Raw genomic sequence first — 13,896 nt, 5'->3', positions numbered from 1 at the left:
GCATGCGAAAGGCAACCACATATTGATGTTTCTTTCCCTCTCTTTCTCCCTCCCTTCCCATCTCTAAAAATGAATGAATTAAAAAAATATTCTGATCTGTCTCTAGTATGTTATCTGTGGAATCTTGAGTAAGCCTTTTAAAAATCTGAATTGCAACTTTCTCAATTCACAAAATGAAGTGGATAGACCAGATTACAAAGTAAGGAATATACACAGGTTAACTAACTATAAAGAACAGCAAAGAGATCCAAAATATTCTTGGCCTTTAGAGGCAGAATTCACTTTTTTCTCTGTGTGTTAACCTTGAAAAATAAACTTTCAACATGAGATGAACAAAGATGAAGGATAAAAAGAAAGTACAGAAAAGCACAAAATACTTAGGAAATAATACACCACCTTAGGGTATGTGAATTCAGCAGTAAAAAGAAAAATAAAAAAAGACCTTGGCTGGTGTGGCTCAGTGGATTGAGCGCCGGACTGTGAACCAAAGGGTCACTGGTTCAATTCTCAGTCAGGGCACATGCCTGTGTTGCAGGCCAGGTCCCCACTGGGTGGGGCGGGGGGCGGGGGGGGGGGGGCGGGTACACACATTGATATTTCTCTTCTTCTCTTTCTCTCTCCCTTCCCCTCTTTAAAAACAAATAAACAAAATCTTTTTTAAAAAAAATAATAATAATACTGGCCTACAGAAAAGAGTATGTAGTAAGTATGTCATTAATACAACAATCATCTAGAAAACAGAATTGTTACAGCCCTAGGGAGCCTTAAAGGTCTCATAGAACGGAAAGTTTCAATGCAAAGAACGTTAGGAAAACTTGCCCTGCCTGGCCATGATACCTGTGTCAATATCTATCTTCACTGAATGTCTTGTGTACACCATGGCATCTCCCATAGTGTTGCTCCTAACCAGAGAACCCACTTCTTAATGTATCAGTAGTCACTGTTCTTACAATATTATATATTCCATCAACCACCAATGGTTGGTTGATCTTTAGAACTATAAAACAGCCAGAAAACAATAGATGGCCTTAGCAAGTCTTTCCCAACAATAATTACTTTAAATGTAAATGGACTAAATTTGCCAAGTAAAATACATAGAGTAGCTTAATGGTTATATAAACATGATCCACAGATATGCTGCCTATAAGAGACTCACTTAAGCTTTAAGGACATTCATAGCCATTAAGTGGAGGGATGGAAAAAGGTATGCCATACAAATGGAAACCAAAAGCGAGCAAGAACAGCTATACATACATCAGACATAATAAACCTTAACTCCAAACCTGTAACAAGAGACAAAGGAGGTCATTATATAATGATAAGGGGGTCAATTCAGCAAGAGAATATAACAATTGGAAATATGTATGCACCTAAGAGCAGAGCACCTAAACACATTAAGCAAATACTAACATATCTTAAGGGAGAAACAGACAACATTACAATGATAATAGGGGATTTCAGTACCCCACTTTCAACAATGGATAAGTCATCCAGACAGAAATAAATAAGGAATCACTGGATATGAACTATGCTTTAGAGCAAACAAACCTAACAGACATCTACACAACTTTCCACCCAACAAAACAGAATATTCATTCTTAAATGCATATAGAACATCTCCAGGATAAACCATATGTTAGGCCACAAAACGAGTCTTAACAAATTTTTTAAAAGTGGAAGTATATTTTCAAACCACAACGACATGAAGTTAGAAATCAATAATAGGAAGAAAACTGGAAAATTTACAAATATGTGAAAATCAAACAACATAAGCAACAATCAATCAATGGGTCAAGGAAAAAATCAAAAGGAAATCCAAAAATATCTGGAAATAAATGAAAATGGAAACAGCATATCAAAACTTATGCGATGCAAGCAGTTCTAAAAGGAAAATTTACAGCAATAAACACCTAATTAAGAAAAAAGAAAGCTGTCAAGTGATTAACCTAACTTTACACTTCAAGAAAATAGAAAAACCATGTCCTAAGTTAGCAGAAGGAAATAACAAAGATCAGAACAGAAAGTAATGAAATCAAGACCAGAAAAATAGAAAAGAACAATTAAACTGAAAACTGATTATTTGAAAATATAAATGCAACTGATACCTTTCAATAAACTATTTAAAATGAGAGGAGTCAAATAAAATAAGATCCGATACATAAAAGGAGACATCACAAATACCACACAAACACAAAGGATCAGAAGAGACTACTAAAGGGTCATAAGAGACTAGTAAAACAATTACATGCTAACAAATTGGATAACATAGAAGAAATGTATAAATTCTTAAAACCATATACCTACCAAAACTGAATCATGAAGAAATATAAAATAAGAACAGATCAATAACAAGTCAGGAAGTAGAATCAGTAGTCAAAAATCTCCTAACAATTGCCCTGGCTGGTGTGGCTCAGTGGATTGAGCACCACCCTGTGAACCAAAGGGTCCTTGGTTGATTCCCAGTCAGGGCACATGCCTGGGTTGCAGGCAGGGTCCCTGGTGGGGAGGTGCAAGAGACAACCACACACTGATGTTTCTCTCCTCTCTTTTTCCTTCCCTTCCCCTCTATCTAAAAATAAATAAATAAAATCTTTTTTTTTAATTTCCCAACAATAAAAGCCCAAAACCGGATAGCTTTACTGGTGAATTCTACCAAACATTTAAAGAAGAATTAATACCAATCCTTCTTAAAATCTGCCCAAAAATTTGAGGAGGAAAGAACACTTTCAAATTCATTGTATAAGGCCAAAGAAGGGCACTGCAAGAGAAGAAAATTTTAAGTCCATATTCTTGATAAAAATAGATGCAAAAGTCCTCAACAAAATATTAGCAAACAGAATTCAACAGCACATTAAAAGGATCCTACACCATGATCAAGTGGGATTTATCCCTGGGATGAAACAATGGTCCCATATATACAAATCAACTAATGGAATGCCCACATTAACAGAGTGAAGGATAAAAATCCTAATGATCTCAATAGATGTATTAAAAGCATTTGACAAAATTAAACTTTCTTTCATGATAAAAACTCAACAAATTAGGTACAGAAGGAATGTACTTCAACATAACAAGGGCCATAGAGAAAAGCCCACAACCAACTTCATACTCCAGTGTAAAAGCTGAAAGTTTTTCCTCTAAGATCAGTGACAAGAATGTCCACTCACACCACTCCTATTCAACCTAATACTGGAAGTCCCAGCCAGAGACATCAGGTAAGAAAAAGATATAAAAGGCATCAGATTGGAAAGGAAGAGGTAAAACTGTCTCTATTTGCAGATGACAATTTTTATATAAATAAAACCTAAAGATGCCACCAAAAATCTGTTAGAATAAACAAATTCAGTAAAGTTGCAGGATACAAAATTAACATACAAAAGTCTGTAGTGTGTCTATACACTAACAATACTACCTGAAAAGAAATAAAACAATCTCATTTACAATAGCATCAAAAAGCGTAAAATACTTATGAATAACTTTAACCAAGGAGAGAAAAGATATCTATACTGAAAACTACAGGACATTGATGGAATAAATCAAAAAAGACACACAAAAAAGAAAGGGATCCAGTGTTCATGGATTATTAATCATAGAGAACTAATATTGTTACAATGTCCATATTACCCAAAGCCATGTACAGATTCAGTGCAATCCTTATCAAGATACCAATGGCACTTTTTACAAAAGACCCTGAGTAACCAAAGCAATCCTGAGAAAGAACAACAAAGTGGGAGGCACAGACTTTCTGATTTTAAGCTATATTATAAATACTTCTGAAAAAAGCTAATCGGGGAAAAACTTTATTTTTACATCCAGTCACTCAGATGTATCATATTATTTTCTAATATGACATATTTTTATAAACACAAATAAACCTTACAATTAGTTACTTTGTAATGCCACAAAACTTACTTTTTCTTTCCTTTCTATTTCAAGTTGTTTCCTAATAGACAAAAGTTCATTTTTGAGATTGGACAGTTCAATCTCCTAAAGAAAAAGAAACATGAAGTTTATTTATAAGTACATATAAATGCAACCTACTGTTTCAAATAAATTTAGTTTCATAGAGAAATAAATTACTTACAAAATATATACACTTTAAAGCCTACTGATAAGAAGGCTGTTAGTTAAACATAACTGAAGATTTCATTTAGACAAAATTTTCATAGTTGCTCTCAAGCAATAGTTAACTCTATGTATCTCTCCTCCTCAACCTCTCCTAGGCTACCCCACCCCCCCTCCCAATCTCAATTAGAGCTCTAAACTTATTTGTAACTCTAGTTTATAACTTTTCATTTAAAGAAAAGGGTTCATTCCACCATTTCAAAAAAATAAATTGGAAACCCACTTAACTGTAACTTTCCCACTTAACCCACTTAACTTTCAGATCTAAGATTTTTTTTGATTCTACAACTCAAAAAATTGTTTTATTTCATATTGTTCTTTAGCACCAGTCCTGTTGACATGAAAATTGGCTTTTATAGCCATCTGTTCTGTATCTCACCAGTGATGCTTTCATCGATGACTGTTCTTGTTCTCTGCTCTTATAAAGTCCTAATTCTGAGTCTCTTTCTTCAATGATTTTATCATACTGGTGCTATATTAAACAGAAAAAAAAACATTTTAATATATTAGAAACCAAATAGATTATGCTTTAATGTAACTGTCATCCGTGTGCATTTGAAATTTGAAAAAAATAATGATTATTAATTCAGTAATATATATGAGCATATTTTTAAAATTTTTCAATTACATAAACAATGAAACATAGATAACTGTCTTGAAAACAAAATAACACAAGAGTGATAAATAATTCTTTTTAATTGCAAACACTGAATTTCGTAATTTTAAAAATAGGCTAGAAACACCAGGACCTCTTAGAAAAGGAGCTGATTCCAGATCAGAGGCAGGAAGTTTATGATGAGCCTTGAACACTGTCACAGCAGAAAGCAAGAAAGCTATCTATCTAGGACTATTAAAGTCAAGTCAAAAAGACTTGCGAGCCAGTTTGAAGAGGCTCCCACTGGCCGAGGATGAGACAAGGATAAAAACTGCACTGGACTGAGACATACCAAATGTGTTTAAATCTAGGAGTTCACAAACTTAGTTAAAAAGTTTTTTACATCATCGTTGGTTACCCCATAATAATGTTATATCCCAGCCACAATTTTTAAAGTTAATAGGCAGGTATAGCCCATCTCATCTCCAAATCCTGAAGAGAATAAGGCCTAATTTGCTAACAGAATGATTACTTTAGAACAATGAAAAAAATAGAAACCCACACTCACAAACCTGACAAATATTAAGCTATTCATCTATGTATTCCACTGATAAAAATTTATTTAGCCTCAAGTATGTTAGACACCCACAGAGAATATAAATATTAGCAAGATACATATCCTGGCTATGTACTTACAAGTAAGTATAAGATAGAAAGTGCTGTTACAAGACAACTAGGAAAACTGAGATAAAGAGTGATCAATTCCGCCCTGGCCAGTGTGGCCCAGTTGGTTGGAGCACTGTCCTGTAGACAGAAAGGTCACAGGTTTGATTCCCAGTCAGGTCACACACCAGGGTGCAGGTTTATTGGAGCCTATACAAGAAGGCAGCCAATTGATGTTTCTCTCTCACATCGAGGTTTCTCTCCCTGCCCCCACCCTTCCTCTCTCTCAATGAAAAATAATGTCCTTGGGTGAAGATTTTTTTTTAAAAAGTGATCACTTCCATCCACCATAAATGATGAAAAGTATTTCCTCAAAGTGACACCCAAGCTAAGCTTTGTGTGGCTAAGATTCAAACACAGAGAAATGGGAGGTCAAGGGCACTCCAGCAGTAATTATATCTAGATCTAGACCTATAATTTTTCTGATAAATAAGAATGCTATTTTATGCATAATTATGGCTCTAATAAATAATTTTCATTAAACAGAAAGAAAAAAATTACCTTATGTTTTTCCATAAGTGCTACCATTTCAGCTATTTTATGCTGACACCGTATATCAGTTTCTTTCTGTAGTTTTACTGCATCATCAGCTATTACTTTTGTTTTCTCGACCTACCAAATCAATGAAGTACTTGTTAAAATTAAGCATAAAAACAAATTTAACTTAAATGTAGAAACCATATGCTATTATACAAAATGCAGAAATCAAACACCAGAAATTTAAGGAAGCCAAGTAGAAAATGCATTACCGTTTTGGTTTATTATAGGGTGCACTACACTATAATGATCATTTAGTCTTTTCAAAATAATTATATACTACTCAATACTCAAGTACTTAGAATAAAGGATACTTTCAGCTTCTATAATAAATTGTCCCTTATACAAATTTATTATTCCTTTTAAAATCATAATTTAAAAATTAATTATATTTCTCTTAAAATGCTATTAAATAAACAAATACAGAGTTTTAGTATAACAAATTCTCAAGTATATTTAGTTTTTCCTACCTCTCCCAGCAGATTTTCTTCTGATATTTTTTTGTCCTCAATTTCTTTTTGATAACTGTCAGTCATTTCTTTAAATTTTTGTTTGGCACCTTCCAGTTCTAACTCTAATTTACTGACCTTTGTGTAAAAAAATTAAAAAGTAACATGAACATTAGGAAATACTGTAGATTTCTTGAAAATGTCATACTAATTTTGTGGTTCTCTGAATCTTTAAAGATTACTTATTCATGGAAATTACAGTTGGATCATTTTCCTTACTTTTTCCATGGGGTAAAATGTACTTTATTCACAAAATTTATCTTCTCCCCTAAAATACATATTTAGACAATAATATTTTTAAAACAGCCATATTTTAATTTTTAATGAGCTTCAACAATATTTAAATTGTTTATAGTCTCAGTTCAGTATGTTTTATTGCAGTGAGTATTCCATTTGTATAGAACAATCGTGTGACTTTTAAAAAGCATATTCTCTTTTAAAAAACAGCTTAACTACAGGTATTTCATGTATACAATCTGATGAGTTTGGACATATACATAAGCCCATGAAGCTATCAACACAATCAAAGCAACAATTTTTGAAGATAAAGATAATAGCTCCAGAACCAAGATGGCAGCATAGGTAGACACACTGCGCCTCCTCGCATAACCAGAACTGACAGAAGATCTAACGGCAAGGAAGTCCGACACCAAGGAGATAAAAAAGAAACACACATCCAGACTGGTAGGAGGGGTGGAGATGACTCGAGTGGCCGCAGCAGGATAGAGACTGGCGGAGTGTGGGACCAACGGGGCAGGCAGTCTGACCACGAGCAGGCCCCGTGGCCCCACATTCACGCACAGATAAACTGAGAGCGCCGGACTCAGAGTGGCGGAGAGAGGGGCAGGCAGAGCGGCGGGTAGCACCCCGCGGCCCCACACTCGCACACAGATAAACCAGGACAAACGGCAGGGAGCGAAGCAGACCTCGTAACCCAGGGCTCCAGCGCAGGGAAATAAAGCCTCTAATTGAAAACACTCGTGGGGGTTGGGGCGGCAGCAGGAGAGACTCCCAACCTCACAGGAGAGGTCATTGGAGAGACCCACAGGGGCCTAGAGTGTGCACAAGCCCACCCACTGGGGAACCAGCACCAGAGGGGCCCAGTTTGATTGTGGGTAGCAGAGGGAGTGACTGAAATCCGGTGGAGAGTGGAGGGGGCGCCATTGCTCCCTCTCGGCCCCTCCCCCATGTACAGCGTCAGGGCACAGAGACCAGCATTACCCCGCCCCGGGGAACACCTAAGGCTCCGTCCCTTTAAGTAACAGACGCGCCAAGACCAAAAAAGAAAAAAAATGGCCCAAATGACAGAACACTTCAAAGCTCCAGAAAAAATACAACTAAGCGAGGAAGAGATAGCCAGCCTATCAGATGCACAGTTCAAAACACTGGTTATCAAGACGCTCACAGAATTGGTTGAATCTGTTTGAAAACCAGATGAAAAAATGAAGCCTATGCTAAGAGAAACAAAGGAAAATGTACAGGGAATCAATAGTGATGCGAAGGAAACTGGGACTCAAATCAACGGTGTGGACCAGAAGGAAGAAAGAAACATCCAACCAGAAAAGAATGAAGAAACAAGAACTCGGAAAAATGAGGAGAGACTTAGGAACCTCCAGGACATCCTGAAATGTTCCAACATCTGAATTATAGGGGTGCCAGAAGGAGAAGAGGAAGAACAAAAAATTGAAAACTTATTTGAACAAATAATGAAGGAGAACTTCCCTCATCTGGCAAAGGAAATAAACTCTGGGAAGTCCAGGAAGCTCAGAGAGTCCCAAAGAAGCTGGACCCAAGGAGGAACACACCAAGGCACATCATAATTACATTACCTAAGATTAAACAGGAGAGAATCTTAGAAGCAGCAAGAGAAAAGGACACAGTTACCTACAAAGGACATCCCATAAGACTGCCAGCTGATTTCTCCAAAGAGACCTTACAGGCAAGAAGGGACTGGCAAGAAGTATTCCAAGTCATGAAAGACAAGGGCCTACATCCAAGATTACTGTATCCAGCAAAGCTATCATTTAGAATGGAAAAGCAGATAAAGTGCTTCTCAGATAAGGTCAAGTTAAAGGAGTTCATCATCACCAAGCCATTATTATATGAAATGATAAAGGGACTTATCTAAGAAAAAGAAGATAAAAAATATGAACAGTAAAAATGACAGCAAACTCACAGTTATTAACAACCACACCTAAAACAAAAACAAAACTAAGCAAACAACTAGAACAGAAACAGAACCACAGAAATGGAGATCACATGGAGGGTTATCAATAGGGGATTGGGAAGGGGAGAGAGGAGGGAAAGGTACAGAGAATAAATAGCATAAATGATAGGTGGAATATAGACAGGGTGAGGGTAAGAATAGTATAGGAAATGTAGAAGCCAAAGAACTTATAAGTATGACCCATGGACATGAACTATAAGGGGGGAATGTGGGAGGGAGGGGGTGGGCAAGATGGAGTTGAGTGAAGGGGCAGAAATGGGACAACTGTAATAGCATAATCAATAAATGTATCAAAAAAAAGATGAAGATAATAGACATATCTACACCTCCAACAGTTTCCTTTTGTCCCTTTTTTGTGATAAGAATACTTAACATGAGATCTACCCTCTTAATAAATTTTTAAGTGCACAATACATTATTGTTGACTATAGGCACCATGGTGTACAGCAGATCTCTAGAACTAAAAGAACTAATTTATCTTGCATAATGGAAACCTTATACAAATTGAGGTATAATTTCTTATCTCCTCCTCCCCCCAGCCCCTGGTAATCACCATTTTAATCTTTGCTTCTGTAAGTTTGTTTTAGGTATCTTATATAAGCAGTATCATGCCATATTTGTCCTTCTGTGACTGCCTTTTGCTGTTGAATTGGAAATGTTCTTTATGTATTCTAAATACTATGTCATTACCAAATATATGATTTGCAAATATTTTCTCCCATTCTATGGATTGTCTTTTCACTCTCTTGATAATATCCTGACACTATCAAGTGAGTGAAGAGATTTCAGTGCAATCTCTACCAAAATTCTGTCTTTTTTATCAGAAATGGACAAGCTGTCACAAAAAGACAAATACTGTATTTTCCTATTCATATAAGGTACCTAGAGTATTCAAATTTAGAGGCCAGAGAATGCTGGCTACCAGGGACTGTGAGGAGGAGGGAATGTGGAGTTGTTTAATGAGTACAGGGCATCAGTTTTATGAGATAAAGAGAGTCCTGGGGATTAGTTGCACAACAATGTAAATGAACTTTAAATGTAGAGTTTAAGAAAAGGTTAAGTTTTATGATATGGGTAAGTAAAAAAGAGGGCAAAAGACTTGAATAGACACTTCGTAAAGGAAATACACAAATGACTAAATAGCTCATGAAAAAATGCTTCACACTATTATCAGGAAATGAAAAATAAAACTGCAATGGGATATTGCTATACACATGAACAGGACCAGCTACATAATTTGCAGAGCTCAATACAAAATGGAAAGGGGGCACATCTAGTTCATAAATTATTAAAAATTTCAAGATGACACTCTTGCTGGTGTGGCTCAGTGGATTGAGCACCAGCCTGCAAACCGAAAGGTCGCCAGTTTGATTCCTAGTCAGGGCACATGCCTGGGTTGCCAGCCAGGTCTCTGGTTGGGGGTGTGCGAGAGGCAGCTGATCAATGTTTCTCTCGTACATTGATGTTTCTCTCCCCCTCTCTCTAAAAATAAATAAATAAAATATTTGAAAAAATTCCCAGATGACAATAATAGAGCAGGAAACTAAATGTAGGATGTTGTATGACTCAACAGGTCTCACACCCATGAAGCTGGGCTCTACCCACAAGAATGACTGAAATTAAAAAGACTGTGAACAGCAAACATGAGTAGGATATGGACTAACTAGACCTCTCATACATTGCTATTAAAGTGTAATACAATTTGCATAATGATTTGATTGTTTCTTATAAAACTAAACATACATCTATTCAATGATCCAACAATCCTTTTCCTAGATATTTACTTAAGAGAAATGAAAAACCGTCCAGTGAAAGTCTTATACAAAAATGTTCATAGAAGCTTTATTCGAAATGATAAAAATGGAAACAATTCAAATGTCCATTAACAAGAGACTAAACAAATCTGTTATGTTCATACAGTGGAAGGTGACTCAGCAGTATAAAAGACCTACTGATACCTACAGGGACATGAGGGAATCTCAGAACAGGCTGAGCAAAATAACCCTCATAACAAGAGAATGTATTTAGCATGGTTCCATTTAAATGATGTTTCAGAATAGACAAACCAATTTAAAAAGACAGAAAGTAGACCATTGGCTGCCTCTGGAGGACGGGGTTTAGACTTCAGAAGGACATGAGGGAACTTTCTGGGATGATGGAAATAATCCTGTATCTTTGAGTGCTGTTGTTTCGTGGTTGCAAAAACATTTGTCAAAGTTCATCAAACTGTATACTTAAAATCATGCATTTTATTACATGTAAATTATATCTCAAGGAATTGGGACTAAGAAACTATTACCTTGACATCATGAGCTTACATTCCAGGATTTTAATTTGTTTCCTACAAAGTCGATGGTTATCTAACCCCTTGTGCATCAGGATAACCACAGATGAAAACTTTAAAAATGTAAATTCCAAGGCTCCACTCCAAATCTACTCAACCTCAATTGTCAACGTATGCATAAGGAATATGAATACATACATATATTGTACACACCCACACATGTATTTTTTAAGCTGCTCAGACTATTTTAACACAGCTAAATCACAGATGAGCACTCTCATAATCAAAAGGATTGATCTCCACAATCTCAAAATATAATGTTTGAAAATAACTGCTAAAAGGCTGTAAAATTCTTAAATTCTCATCTATTTACTACTTTAAAAACAAAATTAATGATTTTAAATACCTTTATCTCATAAGCATTCAACTGCTTGCTTTCCTCTGTATTCCTTTTTTTTAGGGCCTTATTCTGTTAAAAGTTAAAAATAAAGAATTATATTTAGTACCAAAGTGACTCAAACACACACTGCCACCTTAATCAAGACTGAAATTACTAAGGGAAAGGAAAGCGTTACTCTCTAAAATTGGAGTGAATAAAATCTTTTAAAAATAATTTGATACATACCTCCTGTTGGAGTTCCTCAATATTCTTGTTTTTATTTTCAACTTGTTTCTTTAAATTGTTACACTAAAAATTATGAAAAATTATAATTATTTTATTCAATATTCTAGTCAAAGTTATTTCAAATAAAATTACATAAATATAGAAGTCACTTCAAAAATCATTTTATTAAATAATTCCATTAATGTCTAAAAAACCTGTGAACAAATTTTAATAAAGATTATCTCAATACAAATTTGAAATCCTTAACAATTCTTAATAAAAATACATTTGAATTCAACTACTTTAAAAATGATTCCATTTCTCATTTCTGAGATCTCTTTTACTCATTATCTATACGGTAAAGGAATAATATGATACTCTGTCTCCTCCTAACTGTATTTTTATTCCTGTTAAAATACCAGCTGAACCACTTTTTAAAATCTCACTTTGAGGGACTTCTTCACCTGGGTGCACATGCAGAATTAGATTAAGAAGTTATGAGTCCCCCAGATATTTGGAGTACCATAAAAGCAGCACAGATTTCTAAAGGGTCCTCCTAAAACATCCAAGATCTGTAAATTGTTCTAATGCCAATTAAAGTAGAAAGAAATTCCAATGGAAAAAATATTTATTCTCCCTCATTAGCACAAGACTGAAATTTTTTGAGAGCACTATTTTATTTTTTTTTATTATGCTATTACAATGTTCCCAATTTTCCCCCTTTATCTCCCCTCTGCCCTGCACCCCCCAACCCTCCAGCATTCCCCGCCTTAGTTTATGTTCATGGGTTGTACATATAAGTTCTTTGACTTCTGTTTCCCATACCATTCTTAACCTGTCCCCGTCTATTTTATGCCTACCAATTATGTTTCTTATTCCCTGTACTCCCCCCCACTATTCTTCCCCTTCCCCTCTCCCTCCCCACTGATAACCAACCCTCCACATGATCTCCATTTCTCTGATTCTGTTTCTGTTCTAGTTGTTTGCTTAGTATTTGTTTATGGGTTTGTTTGGGGTTTTTTAGGTTCAATTGTTGATAGTGTAAGTTTGTCATCATTTTACTGTTCATAGTTTGATCTTCTTCAATTTCTTAGATAAGTCCCTTTAACATTTCACATAATAAGGGCTTGGTGATGATGAACTCCTTTAACTTGACCTTATCTGGGAAGCACTTTATCTGCCCTCCCATTCTAAATGAAAGCTTTGCTGGATAGAGTACTCTCGGATATAGATCCTTGCCTTTCATGGCTTCGAATACTTCTTGCCTGTAAGGTTTCTTTTGAGAAATCAGCTCACAGTCTAATGGGAACTCCTTTGTAGGTAACTCTCTCCTTTCCTCTTACTGCTTTTAAGATTCTCTCTTTATCTTTAATCTTGGGTAACTTAATGATGATGTGCCTTGGTGTGTTCCTCTTTGAGTCTAACTTCTTTGGGACTCTCTGGACTTCTTGGACTTCCTGGAAGTCTAGTTTTCCTTCATTATTTGTTCAAATAAGTTTTCGATTTCTTGCTGTTGTTCTTCTCCTTCTAGCACCCCTATGATGCAAATGTTGGAATGTTTAAAGTAGTCCCAGAGGTTCCTAAGCCTCTCTTCATTTTTTCAAATTCTTGTTTCTTCATTCTGTTCCAGTTGGATGTTTATTTCTTTTGTTCCAAATCACTGATTTGAGTCCTGGTTTCCTTCCTGTCACTGTTGGTTCCCTGAATCTCTTACTTTATTTCACTTTGGGTATCCTTCATTTGCTTTTTCACTTTTCGACCAAGCTCAATCAGTTCTGTGAGCATCTTGATTACCAATGCTTTGAATTCCACATCAGATAGGTTGGCTATCTCCTCATCGCTTAGCTCTTTCTCTAGAGTTTTGCTCTGTTCTTTCATTTGGGCCATATTTCTTTGTCTTGGCACAGCTGTTAAATTGCAAGGGGGCGGGGCCTTCAGTATTCTCCAGGGTGGGGCAACACTCTTTGCTGCTTTGTGGCACTGTCTGCAGAGGAGGGGTCAGAGAGGGAACAATGCAGCTCAGCTTGCTGGACTCTAGCCCCACTTTCCAACAAACTCATGTGAGACTGGGCGTTTCTCCCACCATGGCAACCCCTGCTGTAGTCCACAGTCAGCTCTGAGTCTCAGTTTCCTGTTCAGCTAGCCCTGCCCACGTGGTCTGCCACCTTGCCCTGGGTTCTCTCCATCTGCCCGTCTGCCTGTCTCCCTCCTATTGGTCTGGTTAACTATTTCTTTAATTTCTTGGTTGTTGGAGTTCCATGCAGTTTGATTTTCTGGCACTTCTGGTTGTTT

The 13,896-nt window shown here is 36.2% G+C and overlaps 1 protein-coding gene across 1 annotated transcript in view; it reads right to left on the bottom strand.

The window, feature by feature from the left end:
* The window catches only part of SYCP1 (synaptonemal complex protein 1), an 87,549-nt gene that overhangs the window by 18,262 nt on the left and 55,391 nt on the right, over positions 1 to 13,896 (bottom strand). The window contains exons 21-26 of the mRNA XM_024570534.3: positions 11,626 to 11,688; positions 11,407 to 11,469; positions 6,451 to 6,567; positions 5,945 to 6,055; positions 4,505 to 4,597; positions 3,913 to 3,987 (exon numbers count right to left, since the gene is read on the bottom strand). Of these exons, the coding sequence (XP_024426302.1) occupies positions 3,913 to 3,987; positions 4,505 to 4,597; positions 5,945 to 6,055; positions 6,451 to 6,567; positions 11,407 to 11,469; positions 11,626 to 11,688 (522 nt within the window). The remainder of the gene's footprint in view (positions 1 to 3,912; positions 3,988 to 4,504; positions 4,598 to 5,944; positions 6,056 to 6,450; positions 6,568 to 11,406; positions 11,470 to 11,625; positions 11,689 to 13,896) is intronic.

This window comes from Desmodus rotundus, chromosome 12 (assembly GCF_022682495.2).
Source record: "Desmodus rotundus isolate HL8 chromosome 12, HLdesRot8A.1, whole genome shotgun sequence".
Taxonomy (NCBI): domain Eukaryota; kingdom Metazoa; phylum Chordata; class Mammalia; order Chiroptera; family Phyllostomidae; genus Desmodus; species Desmodus rotundus.
This window is presented reverse-complemented; position numbering and strand designations above follow the sequence as displayed.